Below are 21,702 nucleotides of genomic sequence, written 5' to 3'. Positions count from 1 at the left end.
GCACTTACTGATGAAGATCAAAGACTACAGCCTTCAGTATGGATTACACCTCAACATAAAGAAAACAAAAATCCTCACAACTGGACCAGTAAGCAACATCATGATAAGAAGAGAAAATACTGAACTTGTTAAGGATTTCATTTTACTTGGATGCACAATCAATGCCCATGGAAAGAGCAGTCAAGAAATCAAATGACAAGATACATCTATTTGTCCCATCCCACTTGGGGCAAAGGAAAATGAAGAAAACCAAAGATACAAGGAAAATACTAGCCCAAATGACTAAAGGACCAAATGAACCAGAGACTCCACCAGCCTGAGACCAGAAGACCTAGATGGTGCCCAGCTACCACCAATGACCGCTCTGACAGGGAATACAACAGAGAGTCCTGGACAGAGCCGGAGAAAAATGTAGAACAAAATTCAAATTTACGTAAAAAGACCAGGCTTAATGGTCTGACAGAGACTGGAGGAACCCCTGAAACGATGGCCAGCAGATGCTCTATTAACCTAGAAATGAAACCATTCCCAAAGCCCACTCTTCGGACAAAGACTAGACAGGACTATAAAACAAGAAACAATACACACGAGGAACATGCTTCTTAGTTCATTCAGATATATGAGACCCAATGGGCAGCTCCTGTCCAAAAACAGGATGAGAAAGCGGGAAGGGACAGGAACTGGTCGAACGGACACAGAGAACCTGGAGCAGAAAGGGAGGGGGGTGTGCTTTCACATTGTGGGGATTGCAACAAATGTCACAAAACAACATATGTATAAACTTTTGAATGAGCAATTAACTTGAGCTGTAAACCTTCACCTAAAGCACAAGGAAAAAAAAAAAAAAGAAATCTAACCACGTATTGCATTGGGCAAATCTGCCACAAAAGACCTCTTTAAAGTGTTAAAAAGCAAAGATGTTGTCTTGAGGACTAAGGTGCACCTCACCCAAGCCATGGTATTTTCAATCACCTCATATGCATGCAAAAGCTGGACAAGGAATAAAGAAGACTGAAGGAGAATTGATGCCTTTGAATCATGGTATTGTCAAAGATTATTGAATATACCATGGACTGCCAGAAGAACGAACAAATTTGTCTTGGAAGAAATATGGCAAGATTGCTCCTTAGAAGCAGGGATGACAAGACTTCATCTCACATAGTTTGGACATGTTATCAGGAGGGACCACTCCCTGGAGAAGGACATCATGCTTGGTAAAGTAAAGAGTCAGTGAAAAAGAGGAAGATCCTCAGTGAGATGGATTGACGCAGTGGCTGCAACAATGGGCTGAAGCATAACAATAATTGTGAGGATGATGCAGGACCAGACAGGGTTTCATTCTGTTGTAAATAGGGTGGCTGTGAGTTGTAACCAACTGGATGGCACCTGACAACAACAAAGGGCTCAGTGGGGAGCAGTGGTGGGTCAGTGGTAGAATTCTCGCCTTCCATGTAGGAGACCCCAGTTTGATTGCTGGCTAATGCACCTCGTGTACAGTCACCACCCATCTGTCAGTTGAGGCTTGCATGTTGCTATGATGCAAAACAAGTTTTCAGTGAGCTTCCAGACTAAGATAGACTAAAAAGAAAGGTCTGGGGACCTACTTATGAAAATCAGTCACAGAAAACCCTGTAGATTACAACTGTCTGATCCTCAACTGTTCATGGGGATAATGCAGGATGAGGCAGCATTTAGTTCCGTTGTGCATGTCACCATGGGTAGGGGCCAATTAGACAGCAGCTAGCAACAATAAGGGTTCAGTGAATGGGCTAATAGGAAGAGGTTCAACAGGGTCCAGATATAAGACTGGGCCAGTAAAGCTCAGGATGTGGGGCTGGGGATTCTTTCCTTCCCTAAGGCCTACAGAGATTTGCTAGTCTACCCAGTTGCTTTCTTCCAGAAACTACAGTCCAGTTAAGAATCAGAGAACGGAAGGTTGGGGATGTCAAAATCTGCTCCCTCTCACTCTGCATAGCAACTATCCAGGTTCCCTTTCTAGATGATAGAAATGGGAGAGGGAGGAGCCCAGGCCATGGTGGGGGGCAGCTGTCATGCTCTGGGAGTCCTGGTGGGCCCCAGGCAGAACCAATCCTGGGCACAGGGGGCAGGGGGAAGAGTTGGTCCTGTGCATTCTCAGCTTGGGCGATATCACTCTCAAGGGGAGAGAAACTTGGTTCTTGAAGGAGCAAAAAATCTATGATATTACAACGGTTTGTAGTCCTCCAAAGCTCAACCCTATCTGACAAAATATCATTCCTTAGTATTTTATTTATCTCCTTAGAAATAAATTAAATCTTAATTTAATAAAGTTAATTTTTTCTGCAAGGGGGGAGGTGCTTAATGTAAAAATGTTGAGAAACATCGATATAGTTCGTCTCCCAGACTCTCTCAATTTCCTCTCCAGGGTCTTTTCTCCTCTCACCAGTCCCTCATGCTGCCTCCCACCATATCCTTCCTTCTCCCTGGGCTCTTCGCAGCATTGAGACTGCCGACCAATCCAGCTCAGTTCTGAGGCCAGTCTGTCCCACGCACTGGGGGTATGGCCAGCCCACCCCTCCCCTTGATCCTCTCTTGACTCCCATGACTTCACCATCTTGGCTCCCCTCCAGCCTTCTGGCTCTCCTCTTCCTTCTACTGCCCCCATATACGGAGCTCTTTCTGCTTCCTACGCTTTCCTCCAAGGCTGCAACTCTGCAGCGCCAGCCTCAGACTCTGCCAAGTCTCTTTCTTCAGCGGCCCACTGGACGTCTACATCTGGATTTTCACTGCCACTCAGACTTAACATGCCTGCACACATTTTCCATCCTCCAAGAAGCCTCCCTATCTACCCCATCCTGCTTGGTATCTTCCCTTCTCTGATAGCATTTAGTTTGAACTATTTGACATTGAAGAATATATGCCCTTGCATTATTCTCTAATGGCCTCATGGGTTTTACATTCCCACTAGGATTTTAATTTCTTTAAGGATAAAGATAAAGTCAAAAATTTTTTGTTTTCTCCTTAGTGTCCAGCACAGTTCTGGACACCAAGAAAGGCAGGTAGGAGGGTCTTTGGGGATCAGGAAGCTTCCTGACAGAACTCAAGATTTGAGGTGTCACTGGTTTGTGGCCCTTTCCACCAGGAGGGTCAGCCAAGCCTGGATCCCGGGTAGACTGCAGTGGGCAGTCCCCACCCCCATGTCCCTCCTGGGGCTCCTGCCTCACCTGGCTGACTCCTTCCACTCCATCTGGTCTCCGTCGTGCTGCAGAGTGTCCATCTCTGTGAAGAGGGTGGGGTTGGGAGCCTCATCTTCCTCCCCCAGGATGTCCTGGAGCTGCTCAGCAGCTGGAGACCCTGCAAATGGAGGGCAGCAGGGTCTGCTGAGTGTCCTATGGCAGGCAGGAGGACTACAAAGCCGATGGAAATAGAGCAGGAACCAAACACAGGGAGAAGTATTTCCTGATTCAGTAGAACTAAGTCCAGCTTCTGAGTAAGGCTGGACTCATATCACTGTGGGTTGGATGTGGGCAAGATAGTCTTTGAGATAAAAGAGATGGAAGGATTTAATCTGAATTCAGACTCCAGGGCAGCATCAAGCCCCGGTCACAGAATAGAAAAGTGAAAGAGAAAGACTCTGACCCAACTTCAGCCTAACAATCCCAGAGGGATCCTTTTTCTCACTGACCCCCAAACTAGTCAACTCCCAGTGCACTGGCCTTCAAAGGGCAGTCAGTCAATGAAAAGGATGTGCCTGCACCATGTGCCGTGTGGGCCCACCTTCTTCACATGCAGGGAGATCAAGGGCAGGCTGACAGCCTGTGCTTTGAGCTCCAACCTGCCTTCCAATCACCCACTGGTTGTCACCTCCTGGGTATCTCCCAGGCACCTCGATACTCAGCATTCCAACACTGAACCTCCCAACACACGTCTCCTGTGTTCATCCATTCATTCACTCATTCTTTCTTCCACTCAATGTTTAACGAATGCCTAGTATGTGCCAGACATTGTTCTAGGTGTTGGAAAATAAAGCTGTGAAGAAGGCCTAAATGCCCATGTTCTCTCAAGCATATTGTCTAGTGAGAGAAAGAAGAGCGTTCCAAATGTTCCAAAGACCCTGAGATGGGAATGTGCTGGTTAGTGTGGTTAGACATGGTAAGCAAGGGAGAGCATAGTATGACATGAATTTGAAGAGGTAAGCAGGGTCAGATCTTGGTTAAAGGCATAATTGTCCACCCACCTGCACAGGGTAGACACACTGGAGTCATCCTCAACTCATCCCTTTTCCTCACTTCCATCCAATATTGAAAGGTCTCAAGAATACATTACCTCCTCACCAGCCCTATTGCCCTTGTCCTTGTTCAAGCTCTCATTGACTCTCTCCTGGACGTCATCGAGTCTTCCCCTTCCTCCCAGCCTCTCTATCCCTTTAGTTTATCAGCCCCTTCTGCCCTCACTTCTTTCTCCATGGGCCCCTAATGGCCAGTTATTTCAGCCACTCTTTCATTACACCCTTCACTTTTTTACTCCTTGATCTCCAATCACACTACCCAGTCAATGCCCAAACAAGAATCCATTGACAGTGGGAGGCTATGTGGCACAGGGGTATGGTGGAGGCAGGGTGCCCATTGGGCTTTCAATCCTGCTAGACATGGGTGTGCACCTCAGAGTTGCCACTTACTCATGAGTGAACTCAGCTTGAGAGAACAGGGTGGTTGGGAGGAATAAATCAGATAAAGTGCATAAACCACCTGATACCGGACCTGGAAGGTAACAAGTGCTTAACCACCCTCAAGGCCAACCCTGGTATCCCGACTCATGAGCCCCACTGGAGAAAACCACCCAACTGTGCAAGTGGAGTGTTCCCACCCTCAGCAGATTTCAGAAGTGCAGCAGCCTTCCACTCATCCTTGTTAGAGCCCTTTCCTGTATCCCTCGATGCCATTCCTAACCTCTGCCCCTCTCTTCAAGCCTCTTGATCCATCTCCTACCCCACTACCCTAAGAAAATAAAGGCCACCAGGCATGAAATCCATCAACTTCCCATGTCCTTCTTCTAGTCCTCTGTATCCTTACCCCTGTTGCAGTTCATCTTTGAACAAAAGAAATCCTTCCTCCAGCTTAATCCCTGGGCTCATCCATCCCCTGGTGCCCCTCCTCACCTGAGTCTTCACCTTCTCTCTCTTTCTTTCAGCCTGTAAACAGCTCTCCTATACCCCAAACACCCTCCCCTGATGCTGCCTGCCTCCCAAGTTCTCCTCCTCACCTTGCCCCTTCCTTCACCCCAAACTTTTTTTTTTAAGACATACATTTTTTTTGTGTGTGCTTTAGGTGAAAGTTTACAGCTAAAGTTAATTTCTCATACAAAAATTTATACACCTATTGTTATGTGACATTAGTTGCAATCCCTATAATGTGACAGCACACTCCCCCTCTCCACCCTGGGTTTCTTGTGTCCATTCAACCACCAGCTCCTGTCCCTTCCTGCCTTCTCATCCTGCCTCTGAACAGGAGCTGCCCATTTGATCTTATGTATCAGATTGAACTAAGAAGCACACTCTTCAGGAGTATTGTTTTTATGTTTTATAGTCAGGGTCTAATCTTTGTCTGAAAAGTGGGCTTTGGGAATGGTTTTAGTTCTGGGTTAACAGAGCATCCAGGGGCCATGGCTGCAGGGGTTCCTCCAGTCTCAGTCAGACCATTAGGTCTGGTCTTTTCATGTGAATTTGAGTTCTGCTCCTAACTCTTCTCCCGCTCTGTCAAGGACTCTCTGTTGTGTTCCCTGTCAGGGCAGTCATTGGCGGTAGCCGGGCACCATCTAGTTCTTCTGGTCTCAGGCTGATGGAGTCTCTGGTTTATGTGGCCCTTACCCCCAACTTCTTGAAAGAGTGGTTAATGCTCACTCTCTCTTCACTTTATTCCTCCTCACCCACTCACCTAACCTGCAGTAATTGCTTTAGCCCCCGTCACACTAAGGACATTGACTAAGACAGAGATTTCAAACCGGTGGCTTGAAGATGTGTTTAATTCAGCCCTCATAGAGTATAAAAGTTTTTGAAATTATTGGTAGCATAAACAAATTGTGAGATTTCGTATAAAAATCCAGATCTCTGGCTTTTCTTGAAAGTTCAGACACTTTGATGATTGCATCCACATTCCTGCTTGATGACAGTTAACCAGAGCTGAGTGATGGCTGCCTTTCCTAGGTAGGACATACGATCTGTGATTTGCCACAGTCCTCACCGTTCCCTAATGTGTAAAAACCTGCTACTCTCATTTATACTACACACCCAAGTTCACAGCCCTTGCCCTCAGAGCTCTCTTGTTTTTTCTTATTGTCAAACCAATGAATTAATAAAATCAACAAAACCAACAGCGCCATGAAGCTATGGTCTGGCTTATCTCTCTGGGACATCAGCTGAGGTGACTGCTCCTTCTGAATGGAAATGTTACTGTTAGATCTCACAGCACAGCACTTTCTTGATATTTTTTTCCTATCTCACCCCTGTCTCAGGTCCCTGGGTAGCACAAACAGTTTCTGCTTGACTACTAACCTAAATGTTGGCAGTTCAAACCCACCTAGGGGCTCTGTGAAAGAAAGGCCTGGTGATCTATTTTCCTAAAGATTACATCCAAGAAAACCCTATAGAGCTGTTCCAGTCTGTAACACATGGGGTTGCTATGAGTCGGATTCGACCTGATGACAATAGGTTATTTTTCTTTCTTTTTTTTCCTATCTCAGTATGCTTTCCTGGCTCCTCTTGCCTGGCCAACTCATAATGTTGGGCTTCCCCGGGATTCCTTCTTGGCCTACTCCTCTTCTCTCTTTCCCTACTCATGTCCTTCATGGTGCCACCCTGTAGACAAGGTCACCCATGTCGCCAGGCCCAGCCTGTATTGAGCGTTTCCCACCGCCATTGGGCCTCTCTATCTGGCAGTCCTGCAGACTTCTCAAGCCAATCTCAACATATTCAAAACAGCCCACAACCCTTCTTTACCCAGCACCCCAACTCTGCTGTCCTCTGTTTTGATTGAAAGCACCACTAGCTACCCAGCCAACCAGACAACTCCTGAAGGGCCAACTCCTGAAGACTTCTCTTTCACCATCCATAGCCAATCAGACACTAGTTTCTTTCATTTGCCTCCTAAATAGTTCTTGCTCTCTCTCCTTTTTCCCTCATCCATTGCCACCACCTTGGTTCAGCTCTCATTACCTCTTGCCTGGATGGCGGCTATAGCCACCTACTGCCCCCAATGTCTCTGGCTGCCCCCGGCTGCCCCCATCCCGCCCCATTCCCTATGTAACAGCAGAGTTTGCTTTTAAGACATTTCATTCTAGAACATTGAAAAACATTTCTAACATGTTCTCGTGGTGGACTCCTGAGAGTCATGGTGCTCTTTGGGGAGCACCATAAAATATCGTGCGCTTGAGTTAAAAGCAATCTTTCTAGCAGAAAATACTACTATTTTATCTGTATATAGATCGATGGGCTTCATTTATTTAAGTGGTACTTTATTTCTGAATTTTTATTCCATTTACCGCGTATCCTTTCGTTGGCTGCAGTGAATGCTGACACTTGCTACCAGACACCAAAAGCTTAAGGAAATTTGATAGAAGTAACATTTCACACAGAGAAAAGTCTCTCTCTCATCTTATTTTTCCTTCAGATTGCAGAAGACTATGACTGCTTGATTCTGGAAGAGGAGTACCAAGTCTTCACAGGATTGGAGTTCGACAACTAGTCTTTTAAAACGTAGATTTGACCATATTATTCTCCAGCTGAAAATTCTTCAATGGCTTTCTATCGTCTAAAGCTCACAGCTCACACACCCCTTGTGATCTGGCCCTAACCTGCCCTTTAGACTATGTCCTGTCCCTCAACCAGCCCCCCGAGCCCCCCGAGCCCCAACCGCATCAGACTACGCATGCAACGCACTCTGAAAAGGAGGGCCTGCCACACCTTGAGCTTTGTGCCTACTGTTCCCTTAGTTAGGAGTCCCTTTCCCCCTTCAAGGCCAGGGAAGACGGCAGATAAATGAAACAATCATGGAGGGAAGAGACGTGGTGGAGAGCAGATGCCTGAACCAGCCCTGTGTGGGGAATTACCTGCTCCCTGGAATAGCTGAGTGCTGGGGTCTCTGGCTGTCAGGGCCGCCCCTGGCCCCAGCCTGTTTCTGCTGCTGCCACCCTGGCTGCTGCCTCCACGCGCTGGTCCTCTTCCCCGCAGGCAGCTGGGCACAACAAACTTACTTTTGTTTCCAGTTAAGTACCAGGGGAGGCGTGGGGAAAGCAGAAGGCCCTGGGAGGCAGGGGAGGGAGAGAGGGAGAGAGCGAGAGAGTGTGTGTGTGTGTATGTGTGTGTAGGAATGTGTGAAAGACTGAGGTGGTGGAAAGAGAGAGGGCGACAGTATGTGAGAGCGAATAGAGATGTGCTAAGTGTGAGAGAGATTGAGAAATTCTGTCTGTAGTAGAAAAAGCTGTATTGAGAATGAGTTAGAGATACTGTGAGTGTGAGAGAGATTGTGTATGTGAGTGTGAGTAAGAGACAGCCAGAGAGTTAACTCCCAGGTGCACTGGGGGGAGAAGGCTCGGGCTGTGGCAGAGCCTCAGGCAGGAAGCCTGGTCCCCACAGCAGCAAGGCGGTGGCTGGCGGCTGAGGACCTGCGAGACGACTGGCAGACCTGCCATCTTCCCTCCTCCCCCATAAGCCCTGCCCACCGTGCCAGGGGCTCCAGGCAGAGCCCAGGCACCTCTCTCCTAGGGCAGAGTAGGATTTGCCTCAGACTCCCCAGGGCCTCCTTAAGAGTTGGCAGCAGGTCAGCTGGCTGGAGAGTGGCCTGACAGGGCCTTGTTCTGTCCGCCATACAGGGGTGGGCAGGGGGGAGCTGTGCTGGGGTATCACAGTGTTACAGCGAGCCGTGCTGGGTCGGTCATGTTCCATGTAGCCAGGTTCTCTCCTTCCCCAACTTCAAGCCCAAGCTCCGGACACTCTTCCTGTTCACCCACCTCTAAGACAAAGTGCCGAGTGCCCTCACTCGGTGGGTATTTTCTGAGAGCCCAGGGGCAGTGGGAACTGGTCACTTCAGGGTGTGCGGTGAACTCCACTGGGAAATTATTTTGCTCTTCCGAGAAACTTCTAATCTCCTGGGTTCGGTTCAACAAGTGCTTACTGAGTACTTAGAATGTGCCAAGGTTGATTAGAGGTCACTGCAGCCGCTCCAAGGGGCTTCAGACCTTGAATCCGCTAAGTCTCGGGGCTAAGTGGGAGCTTAGAGATCACCGAGTCCAAATCCTCATTTCACGGATGAGAAAACTGAGACCTAGTTTACACCAGCTATGGTCCCTGGGTGGCACAAACTGTCAGCGTTCAGCTAGTAACCTAAAGGTCGGTGGTTCAAACCCATCCAACGGAGCTGCAAAAGAAAAGCCTAGTGATCTGCTTCCGCAAAGATCATGGCCAAGAAAACCCTACTCTGTAACACATGAGTCAGAATCAACTCAATGGCAATGGGTTTGGGTGTTTTGGTTTTAAGGCCCCCCAGGCTGCAGAGCAGGTGAACGAACGAAGTCTGGAGGATTCGCATCCTCCACCCCACACTGCCCTGTTCGCTGGCTCCTCCTTTGCCACATTTTCATATCAGGGGCTTGAAGATCAAGTATGCCCATTTTAAAGCTGAGAAAGCAGATGCAGAGGGGCAGGGTCATGTGTTGAGATGCTGGGCTCCGACAAATGCCACCACCACCCAGACCCCTGGATCGGGTGTCACAGAAATCCCTGCCTTGCTGCGCTCCTCGTCAAGCAGGGAAGAGAGGGGCGAAGCCACCATAACATTCGGGGCTCTATAGCTTGCACTGCACTGTGGCCGAAGTTGGCTCGCCTCCTCCTGAGTACCACTGAGCGGCCACTGTAGGCCACACCAAAGCAGCGGCTGTGAGTGACCCTTGGACCCCCCTAGAGAAACATCCAAAGACAGATCACGGAGGTTGCCAGAAGGATTCTCTCTATTAGCGTGGTGCTTTAGGAGGCTGGACCTGTGTTCAACTCTGCTGATTACTAGCAATAGGATCCTGGCAAGGCATTAACCTCTCTGAGCCTTAGTTTCCCTATCTACAAAGCGGGAATAATCACACTTACCTCACTGGATTGTGGTGAGGATTAAATGAGATAATATGTGGTTGGCACAGTGCTTGGCATATAATAAAAACCAAAACCAAACCTGCTGCCGTCGAGTTGATTCCAACTCATAGCAACCCTATCGGATAGAGTAGAACTGCTTGTGATGGTTAAGATTGGTCAACTTGGCTGGGCATGATTCTCAGTGTTTTGGCAGTTGTATAATGTTGTTATCACTTCCCTGATGAGATTTGATATGTGATCACCCCCATGATGGGATCTGCTGAGAGGTACCAGCTGGGGTGGGGCCTGTGGTGGCTCACTGCCCCCTCAGCCTTCATCGCTCGGCCCTCTGCCACCTAGTCCTTCCTGCTCTCCTTGCAGGGGTTTTTGCTTGTTCTGGATCCTGCAGCTGGCTCCTGTTCGTCTGACTTCTGGTTCTTGGGAGTTGAGCTAGCAGCTTACCTGCGGTCTTGTCTGCCAATCTTGAGATTCGTGGATCTTCACAGCCTGTAAGAAACAGCTCTGCTCTCCGGCCTGCCAATCTTGGGTTCATCAGCCCCTGCGGCTATGTGAGTCAGGAGAAGCCTCTTTCCTGCTCCGAGGAGTTGGGACTTTACAACCTCTGAAAACCATGTGAGCCATTTCCTTGATATAAAATCTCTCTCTCTATATATATATGGAAACTCTGGTGGCATAGTGGTTAAGAGCGACAGCTGCTAACCAAAAGGTTGGCAGTTTGAATCCACCACGTGCTCCTTGGAAACCCTATGGGGCAATTCTACTCTGTCCTATGGGGTCGCTATGAGTCGGAATTAACTCGATGGCAATGGGTTTGGTTTATATATATATATATATATATATATATATATTACTGGTTTTGCTTCTCCAGAGAACTCAACCTAAGATACTGCCCCATAGGGTTTCCAAGGAGTGGCTGGTGGATTTGAACTGCTGACCTTTTGGTTAGCGGCCAAGCTCTTAACCACTACGTTACCAGGGCTCCTGGCATATAATAGTCACTCAATAAACGATCACTCTTATTGCTGTTCCACCACCCATCTGTCAGTCTGTCATTCTGTGGTGGCTTGCGTGTTGCTGTGATGCTGGAAGTTATGCCACCAGTATTTCAAATACCAGCAAGGTCACCCATGGTGGACAGGTTTCAGTGGAATGTCCATACCAAAACAGACTAGGAAGAAAGGCCTGCTGAGTTACTTCCAAGAATTAGCCAATGAAAACCCTACGGATCACAACAGAACGTTTATGATCTGATATAGTGCTGGAAAATGAGCCCCCTAGGTTGGAAGAAACTCAAATACAGAGTGGCCACAACAATGGACTCAAATATATCAATGATCATGAAGACGGCACAGGACGGGGCGGTGCTTTGTTCTGTTGTACATGGTGTCGCCATGAGTTGGCGCCTACTTGACAGTAACTAACAACATTATTGTTGTTGCCAGCAGGTGTGATGCCTTCCTTCCTCATTACCAATCACCAGCCTGTCCCTTCTACACATTCCACGGAGTCAGACTTTTTCAGTTTCTAAACGCCCATGCAATCCCCTACCCTCTCTCTGCCCCCTACTCCAGCCCCCAGAAAGTTTAGCACACTACATGCTGGGTGCTCTAATATACCTCGGTCCTACATGCATGCAGCGTGTCACAAGTTAATCCACGTAATGAGAAATGCCACAGGTAATAGCTGTTCTGTTCTATAGCTAACAGGGAGAGCCACATTGCGTCTGCCTGCGTCTGCCCAACAGTGGGCGTGGATTCAACCTGAAGCTGCTGGGGGAGACATAACCTCAGCTGGGACAAGAAGAAAACATAATCATGCTTTTACTGGATGGGGGCCGTCTCGTCACTGGATGAGCAAAGCACAAAATGATCGAGGGGGCTGCAAACCAGCAAGCACTGCAGCCTGAAACGATTAGTAAAGCTTTGCGAATTCTCAGAAATGCAGGCAAAGGCTGCGGGTGTCCGCCAGAATGTGGGCAAGGAGGCTGAATCCATTTTAGCAATCTCTCTGGGAATAGGATGGATCTGGCTAACATATGGGTTATCAAAACTATATATATTTATTAGGACTTTCATTGGTTCACTTGCAACTCTGCCTTCCAACCCTAGTTTCCCCTCAAGGTCGCTAACAGGATTCTCTTCTAACAGGTTTTGTTGTTACTGCTGTTTGTGTCTTGCCTTTGGTTTTGGTTTGAGGAGAATAACCCTCGCGGTTGCGGGGAGGGAATGCTGTGTACGTTGGTAATTCCAGGAGATCCGAGTTTTAAAGTGTCAAAGGACAAGAAGAGAAGAGTAAGTCCAGCCTTCCTTTGGGGGAATTTTAATTTGCCTTTCTGCCCGTCTCCTTCTGAGGGGCATAAAAGGTCTGGAATACTCCTCATCCCTTCCCCTTTTCCTTTTCCTCCTTTCCCTCTTTCTTCTTCCTGCCTCACCAGTCCCGTCAAGATTCAAATTAGTGAAGTAGACAAAGGTGAGGAAACTAGCCCCATTTTAAAGCTTCAAGTTCTAAAGGAAACCCAGGTGTGTTTGCTCCTACGCTTGAAACACAGCCTGGCTAAGGAGTTTAGTGGAGGAGGTATTTTGGAGAGAAACTTATCTGCTATCCCAAGCCTTGCTCCTTCTGCATCAGAAAGGGGAAAAGAAAGACAACATGACTCATCTTTTTGGTCCTAAGGCTTTGAAACCATGTGAGGCTCAAATATCTGGATTAAAAAATAACCTTTTTCTCCTTTACTGCTCCTCTTGGGGTGTTTTAATCTTTTAGTTACCCCAGAGTTGTTCAATATCTGGCAAGTAGAAGAAGGCCTTCATATTTTTTCACACCCCTCCCACCAGAAGGATCTCATAAGGCTCGCTCTACCAATGAGGGTGGCCAAACCAAACAAATGTCCACTTGTAGAAGGAAAAGGTCTTGGCTCCTTGCTCTTAAATTGGGTTAATGTGTGTAAAGGCTCAGGGGAGACAAGTTAAGCGCCTACCAGGCATCAGGCACCATATGAAGTATTTTATGTGAGCAGTGGTGGTTCCGTGCTAGAATTCTCCCTTTCTGTGTGGGAGTTCTGGGTTCAATTCCTGACCAATGCACCTCAAGCAAAATCATAATTCCAGGAGATCCACATTTTAAGGTGTTAAAGGACAAGACAAGAGAGAAGAGTAAGTCCAGCCTTACTGACTTACTGATAGTGGAGACTTATATGTTGCTATGATGTTGAATAAGTTTCAGCGGAGCTTCCAGACTAAGACAGACTAGGAAGAAAGTCCTGGAGATTTACCTCTGGAAATCAGCCAGTGAAAACCCTGTGGATCTCAATGGTCCAGTCGACAATCGATTGTGGGGATGGCACAGGACCGTGTGGTATTTCGTTCCGTTGTGCATAGGGTCACCATGAGTCAGGGGCCAACTCAACTGCAGCTAACACACAATTGTGCTCATTTAGCAACTCATAACAGTTTAGCATTACCAACTGTCCTGGTTTGCCCAGGACAGACCCAGTTTTAGCACTGAAAGCCCAATGTCCCAGGAAACCGCTCAGTCCCGGGCGCAGTGAGACAGTAGTTCTTCACCCTACGAGAACCTGCACTCTGCCGATGAAGATACTGAGACTCCAGGGTCTACCTGCCTCAGGTTGGGCTTGGCTGAGCTTTTTTCTCTTGGAACTTGGCTCCAGTTCCTACTAGCAGCCTAGAAAAGTGAGTGTGTAACCATATTTCTAAAGCTACATCTAATCCTCTTGCTTCTAATGGCCTCTCCAGAGGGCAGAAAGCACAGCTCTTAGGAATTGTCACCACAACTTTCTGATTCTACTCATCATATACGCTTTGCTTGAGTAAAAATTGATTAGTTGCTAAATATTGACTTCCTAAGTTGTGTTCACATGGCTGGGGGGAAGGGTAAGGAGAGAGAGAGAATAAACGAATCAACTGCTATGGCGTATTAATTCCCCACCTACCTATCCCCACTCCCATGACACAATTTGGCTGTGTGGAAGGGCGTAATTCTCACTTGTGCCCAACATGGTGACTGACCAATAATATCTTACAAAGGAAAGCAGCGCGGACAGAGCACACACAGGCTTTGGTATCACAGACCTGTTTTCAAATTCCAGCTTAATTGATTACCCGCTGTGTGACTTTGGTAAGTGCACTATATCTCTTTAAACTTTGGTTTCCCAATCTGAAGATGGAAATAATAATATTTTCCTTTTACTGTTGGTCTGAGGATTGATTGAGAAGATATATTTTCCTTTCTTTAATTCTTCTGGCCACCTTCCTAGCTAATTTCCACTCATCATTTAAGATTCATCTCAGGTGTCACCTCCTCCAGGAAGCCAGTGTTGATCCTCCTCTCCCACCATTCACCACGTTGGCATAGGTACACCTCCTTGTTGGTCCTCCCATAATTCCGTGTGCAGATCGCCTTCACTGCACCTCTGCACCATTTTATACTTATCCCTTTATAGGCTTGTCTACCCCTGGGGCAGGAGGTTTTCTCCAAGGGGCCTGATGATCCATCCAGAAGGCAGCTCTGAAGCAGTGGGCTGGCTTCCACGTATAGGGCATGGAACCAGCATGAGAAGGACCGGGAGACCTGGGGCTGGCCTCTTTCCTGCCCCTGGCCTGTTGGGCGATATAGGAACAGCTGTTCCCTGGGTCTCGGCTGGGGTGAAATCAGGGACTATACAGGTTCTGTAGGCTTCTTTGTGGTTCAAAGAAGCATTGGGTTTCTTTAGGACAGTGGATCTTTAACTAGGGGTACACTGTGGAACCTAAAAGAAGAATGCAGCTACCCAAGGCCCATTCCACACCTAAGGTGTCAAGAACCCTATCAGGCAGCTGGCTTGTATTTCAAAACTATCCTGATGGTTAGGAACCCTGACGTGTACATAAGCGAAAGGTTGGTGGTTCAGATCCACCCAGTGACACCGTGGAAGAAAAGCCTGGCGATCTACTTCCATAAGATTACAGCCATTGAAAACCCTATGGAGCAGTTCTACTCTGACATACACTGGGTCACCATGAGACAGACTCAACTCCATGGCAACAGGTTTGGTTTGTTTTTGGTTTGTGGAATAGAAAGTGAGTTACTTGGCATTGGTTTCAAATTTATATTATGATTATTAAACCAAACATTTTGCCATTGAGTTGATTCCAACTCATGGCAAGCCCACATGTGCAAAGTAGAACTGTGCTCCAGAGGGTATCTATGGCTGTGACCTTTCAGAAGCAGATTGCCAGGCCTTTCTTCCAATGGTTATTAATACTATCTGTTTATTTAACAAAATTAAAATGAATTACCATTTGCAGAACACTTTTACAGGCATAAAGGCATAAACACTGTCTTGTTTGAGCCTTGCTATAATTATTCTGTGAGGCAGGACCTGAGGGGGTCTCCCCCCTTCCTTCATCTGCACAGCCTGCCCCATGCTTGGGCCAGCCACGTCCAGCCACTGCCCCCTACCCAGTCCCCCACTGTTCTACAGGATCCCCCTCTTCTTCATAGTGGGCATTCCTGCTTGGGTTATGTGACTGGGCCCGCTGGACCCCCCGGCCTGGGCTGTCTGGGTGGATTCAGAGAATGGACAAGATGCTCCGAGAGGAAGAGCACATGGAGTCAGGCATCCTACAACAAGGAAATGTGGGAGAGTCTGTCAAATATGCAGGTAAGATGATTCCTGCCCTGTTTTAACTTCCATCCCACAGGTCACTGTGACACAGCAGGCACAGGGCTTGTATCTGTACTATGCATACAATGCCCCAGTTTTCCTGAAAGAAGTGAATGACTGGAGGGTGAACCTTCTACCACCCCATGGAGAATGGCAGAGCAAACTCAGCCCCCAAGGGCCACAGAACAGGCCACGAGGCTGTGGGCTTTGCTGGCAGGCTTTGTGGCTCCCTTAAACTACAGTCTTGAATGTATTCTTAGAGGTATGTGGGTTCTACCTGATTTTTAAAATTTTGTGTTTTGATTTTGACGATAATCTTAAATATATTTCTTTTATCAGGTATAAGAGCAAAACTTTTCTGTTATAATTCATAATTAGAAGACATTTTCATAGAATAAACTCTAGTTAATTAAGATATTGATTCTCATTCTGGGGTATGTGGCCCACTGGGGCTCTACAAATTACAAATGCATTTTCATGAGTCCACAAGAATTAATTTCCCCTTTAAAAGGGGTCCTTACTTTACTCTGGAATCCATAGGTGGCACAAACGGTTAAGCACTCAGCTGCTAATGGAAAGTTTGGCAGTTTCAATCTACCCAGAGGCACCTTGGAAGAAAGACCTGGCAATCTACTTCCAAAAAATCATCCACTGAAACCCCTGTGGAGCACAGTTCTACTCTGACACCTATGGGGTAACCGTGAGTTGGAGTCGGCTTGACAGCAACTAGTTACTTTACTCCAGCTTGAAAAACAGCCTGAAATTCCCCGTCCTCTGAGGCTCTCCCATTCTCTCTCCTCTGTTCCAGAGAAGCTGGTGACGCACATAGTCTGGGAACCAGGTACACAGCAGGCTGTGAAGGAAGAGATTCGTACCTGAAGAGTTCTCCATTGTCTCCCCTTTGGCTCCCAGTTAAAACCAGTGTCCCCTTACCTGAACCAGAAACCACCAAAGCAACCTAATCTACCACGCATAACCATTTCTGTGATTCACCCTGTCGCTCCTGCAAACCCTTTGAGCAAAGAGCACCAACTCGAAACCATTTTCCTCTTCTCTGGCTCAATGGCCCCGACCCTGAATGTGGGGAAGGTGGTGGGGTGACAGATGAACACCCCAGAGACCATTTCATGGGGAGCAGGAGGTTTCCCCACCAGGCTTCCTTTCCTCTTGGTCTCTGATGTTCCTACCTTTGAACGTTGTGTGTATATGTGTGCATGGGTGTGCACGTGCGCATGTTTTAATCAGAGCCCTTCACTTACACTGGACTCCTCCAAAGAATTCCCTGGGAACCCATCTCCCACATCAACACATTCACTCTGGAAAAACCACAGACCTTGATAGACTCAGAGGCCCTGAGAGGAGGTACAGTGCAGCTGTGGATGGGGTGATTCAGAGTGCCTCTGGGGGGAAGTAGGTCAGGTCTCCTCCCATGGGGACACTAAGACACTGTCACTGCCTCTGACACTCCTTTAAAAGTTTAGAGTAAGAGGAACTAATTTTGCCATGCTCAAGAAAGTGGAAATACACAGTAGAAACCAATTGAATACAATTCATTATGTAGATCTGTGATAACGCTGGGGGTGAAATCGTGTCCCCAGAAATAGCAGTGAAGTTTAGAAAGGATGAAATGTCACAGTTGTGCTTAATGGATTCTACTCCTTTTCACTCCTCTTAAGATTGATCATTTTCTTTCCAAAGAAAGGAACAAAAGACTGGCTTTTAATTAGCCCAACACCGACTTCTGCAGTAGCAGAGGAGGGACTTGGGGGCTTTGTGTACTGGGAGGAAGCTTCCCAGGGGTCTGCAAGCTGCCATGCAGGATGACTGGATAATTCTGCCCCATTCCTTCAAGCTCAGGCTAGGAGAGGGGAAAGAGGGAATATAATAAGGAATCCAGTTGACTGAGCACAATGCCTTGTGCCAAGCAGTCATGTTTGTTACTGGTTCTTAGGGGCAACAGCCACGTGGCCCCTAGGAATTTGGAAATGAAGGAAATAATTCTGAGAATTAAATTGTGAAATCAACACAGAATGGTTCAGAATGGAGGTCTTGAAGTCACCGGTGAGAGACAGAGGGCTTCAGCCTGACTGAAGGTATCCGGGAGCAGAGAGGTTGAGCAGCGATAGAAGCAGAGCAGGGGGGGCCTGAAGGGTTGAGCCCATTGGCATTACCCACGTTCTCCAGATAATCTCCCTGCCCTGTTGTGCCCCGTCTGGATCTACCAGCAGGATGGCTCCCCAGAATGCGTTCTTGCCCCTCAAGGAACTTACGAGTCCTACTGACTTGATCCACTCTGTCGTCCCCACCGTTGCTCCTGCTTCTGGGACCCGTCAGCTCCTGGTGCTGCCTGTCCAGCCGCAGGCCCCAGCGGACTTTTTGCAGGTCAGAAAGATGTCCTTTCTGGTCTCTTTTTCTTTGAGGGTAACTGGGGACTGGAAGCCCCGTGTTGATGGAATGGCAGTCTGTGGGCACAGCACCAAAGGAGGGTGAGGTGGAGGCAGGGTTACTGAAAACAGCCATTTCACGTCAAAATTCGCCAGTGACAGAGAGATGGTGCCCCAGAAGCGAACAGAAGATGTGGACAGGACCTGGACAGGGCCACTTCCCCTAGGCTTGAGTTGACAGAATTTTGTTTCTGAACCAGCTGAACAGTTGCTAGAGGGATACCCTTGGTGCTACAGTTAGAATTCTGTCAGAATGAACAGAGAGCCCATCTCCTCATTCTTGTTTATCCAGAGCATCAGTGGCCAGATACGGCCTACGACACACAGTCCAGAAGAGAGTCCCTCAGTGGGTCACAGGTGGACTCCAAAATGCCAAGTCCTCTCTTTGGTTACTATGGGAACGTAGTATGCATTTCCATCGACTGCGATTGTTCCTAACAACCAGGAACTACTCAGACTGCTTATCATAATAAACTACTAAGTGTTTCTCAAAGCTGGTTTCCTTAAACTAAAATTTTCAAGAACTAGAGTTACCAAGGACTCTTAATCAGTATTCTACTAACCCTGGGCAGCACACGAGGCCTCGCTAGCTCTGTGCACACAGAGGCAGCCGGATTCCCCTCCACTCTCAGGAAGGACATTCTGTCACAGGTTTATCATCAGTGTTGGCTTGAGTCGGCCATCATTTTCCATTGCTACTATTCTCTCTTTTTAATTATAAATTTCTGCTAATATAGCTTTAGGGTGGATGTCTTTTATCTGTTGTGGATTGATTGGTTAATTCTAAAATGCATAGTGATGACTATTTCTACCAACAATGTCTTTGACTTATAATGTTCTGATGTTAAGGCTCTAGCTGGAATCACCTACATCCACTAAAACTACTTTCCTCTCTTGGACCTTTACGCTTTTTCTTTTCTTCTCCTCCCTTCTTTCTTTTTCTTTTCTTTCTTCCTTTCTTCCTTCCTTCCTTCCTTCCTTTCTTTCTTTTTTTTTCCTGAAGGGAAGTGAGAATGGGTGGGGTAAGTGAGTGGGAAGATCTTTTGCCCTGCTCAAGTGGCTTGAGGTAAACATGTTTAAAAATCACTGGTCTGGGATAGCTTTGAATCTGGAATCCCTGGGTGAAAATTTACTCAAGAGCAGGCTGGTCAACAAACATTGGTTATTAAGACCATTTCTGAAGACCAAGAACGGTAACTGACATTTGAAAGGCTGTGGCAGTCTGGGAAATTAAACTTCCTGTTCTTAGGCCAAGATCTATATTAACTTGAGTTTATTTGTTTTTTCCTGGGGAAAAAGCTGCCTCTTGGTTCAAACTCCTGAAGTGCAGATACTAGATGGCTGGGCATTCATTGGTAGGAGATACTACCTAGAAACCACACCAAGCAGAACCCTGGGGAAGCAAGTCTAAGATTTGCTTAGATCTTTTACAGATTTGTTGAGTGTCTACTCTGTGACTGATACATTGCTACCCCAAGCCTGAGTTCTCCTTCCTGGTTTTGTGGGACCTCTCCTCTCACTGCAAACATCTTGCAGAATTTGGTTCAGGACGCATGTCACGCTCTCCTAGCAACTCCACACTCTCAGAAGGCAGCCCCAGGGTGGGTCTACACACTCTACAGCTCAGCAAGCGTCCAGCTGGGCAACGAGCTTAGTGGTTCCCACTGGGTGGGGCTGGGGCACCGGGCGGGGCAGCAGCCCCCTCTGCTTGCCTCTTCACAAGCCCTGTGGCTGCTTCTCTGGAGAGTGCGGGGTGCTCAGGGTCTCTGAATCCTCAGTTTGGGGTCCTGGTCAGCAATTCTGAAGCAAGAGAAATATTCTCACTCGACATCCTCTTACACTGGCTTTAACTGTGCTGCTGTTTTCGGAATCTACTATGGTTGGCAGAGCTTGTAAAATGAGGCGAGTTTGTTCTGTGTTGGGGAAACGTATGCCCTAACTCATACAGGTAGAGTGCTGGTTTCTGTCTACATCTCAACTATGCAGACCCTGTAACACAAGGTAAAGGCTCTTCCCACCAGATCTGGAGGAGAAACAGAGGACAGCTCAGCAGGGGGACCTGCTGTTTAGATTCCCCAGATGGAAGGGTCCTTATAAGATCGCCCAAGGAGTTCTCAGTCCCTCCTGGGATTTGCATCAAAATGGCCTTACCTTCTGGATTCTGACGTCTCCTCCTGTAGTTAGCAGGGTCCAGCTTTCCTACCCCAACCTTCTCCTCCTCTACTTTCATGACTATAAAGTAAAAGACAAACATAGCCTCAAAATGTATAATTGGATTTCAAGGAGAAATTGTCAAAGCTACAATCATCATGGAGAGGCATCTTAATACAGATAAAAAAAATTAAAGCTAAAGAAGGTAAGAGCAATTTGAAGAAGCTCAAATATATATATATATTCTCCAAAAAATAGAGAATGCACTTACTTTTCAAGTACAAATGGAGCATTTACAAAGAGATCACATATACTAGGCCACAGAAAAGCCCCAGTAAATTTCAAAGAATCTATATCATACCTTTACAGTAAAAATAAATAAAATTAAATATATATATATCTTTGGAAACTAAAAATAATTTCTAATCATGAGTTTAACAGGAAACCACATAGAAATTATTAAATACTTAGAACTCAAAGTTTACAACTGCTATATATTGAAACTTATGGGGTATAGTTGCGCTTAGAGGGAACCAGAGATAGAGAAAGAGAGAGAGCAAGGAGGAAAGGGAGGGAGGGAAGAAAGAAAGGAAAGAAGGAGGAAACGAAAGAAGGAAGGGAGGTAGGTAGGAAGGAAGGAAGAAAGGAAGAAAGGTAACTGAAAAATAAGCACTCAACTAAAAAAGCTAGAAAAAGAACACAGAGGAAAAACCCAAAGAAACTAGAATAATGTAAATATAAAAGATAACAGCAAAAAACAATGGAATAACAAACAAGTAATAGACAATAATAATCCAAAAGGCAATTATATGATTGAAATTAAAATTGGCAAGCCATTTTCAAGACTAATCAAGAAGAAAAGATAGAAGTAAACAACATTAACTCAAACAATCAGAAAGAGAGCAGCAAAAGAAGCCCACAATTGCCAGAAGAAATGAAATAATAAAAATTAGAGCAGAAATAAATGAAACAGAGAATGGAAAAACAATAGAAAGAATCAACAAGACTAAAAGCTGTTTTTTTTGAAAGAATTAATAAAATTGGCAAGCCACTGGCCAAACTGACAAAAGAAAAACAGGAGAAGCTGCAAACAACCTTAATAAGAAATGAGATGGGTGACATTACAACAGAACCAACTGAAATAAAAAGGATTATAACAGAATACTATGAGAAATTGTACTCCAAACATATTTGAAAACCTAGAGGAAATGGACAAATTTCTAGAAACATACCAACTACCTAAATGAACACAAACTGAGATAGAAAATCTGAACAGACCCATAACAAAAGAATAAATTGGAAGGGTCATAAAATAAAAAAAAACTACCCCC

General features: G+C 46.5%; 1 protein-coding gene across 1 annotated transcript in view; it reads right to left on the bottom strand.

The window, feature by feature from the left end:
- Positions 1-20,450, bottom strand: part of SLC4A5 (solute carrier family 4 member 5) — an 88,050-nt gene extending 67,600 nt beyond the window's left edge. Inside the window, exons 1-3 of the mRNA XM_004369184.2 lie at positions 20,372-20,450; positions 18,047-18,238; positions 3,204-3,333 (exon numbers count right to left, since the gene is read on the bottom strand). Coding sequence (XP_004369241.1) covers positions 3,204-3,333; positions 18,047-18,238; positions 20,372-20,450 — 401 coding nt within the window. The remainder of the gene's footprint in view (positions 1-3,203; positions 3,334-18,046; positions 18,239-20,371) is intronic.
- Positions 20,451-21,702: the final 1,252 nt, after the last annotated feature.

Source organism: Trichechus manatus, unplaced genomic scaffold (assembly GCF_000243295.1).
Source record: "Trichechus manatus latirostris isolate Lorelei unplaced genomic scaffold, TriManLat1.0 scaffold00004, whole genome shotgun sequence".
NCBI lineage: Eukaryota > Metazoa > Chordata > Mammalia > Sirenia > Trichechidae > Trichechus > Trichechus manatus.
Note: the sequence above shows the minus strand (reverse complement) of the source record. Positions and strands in the feature narration are given on the sequence as shown.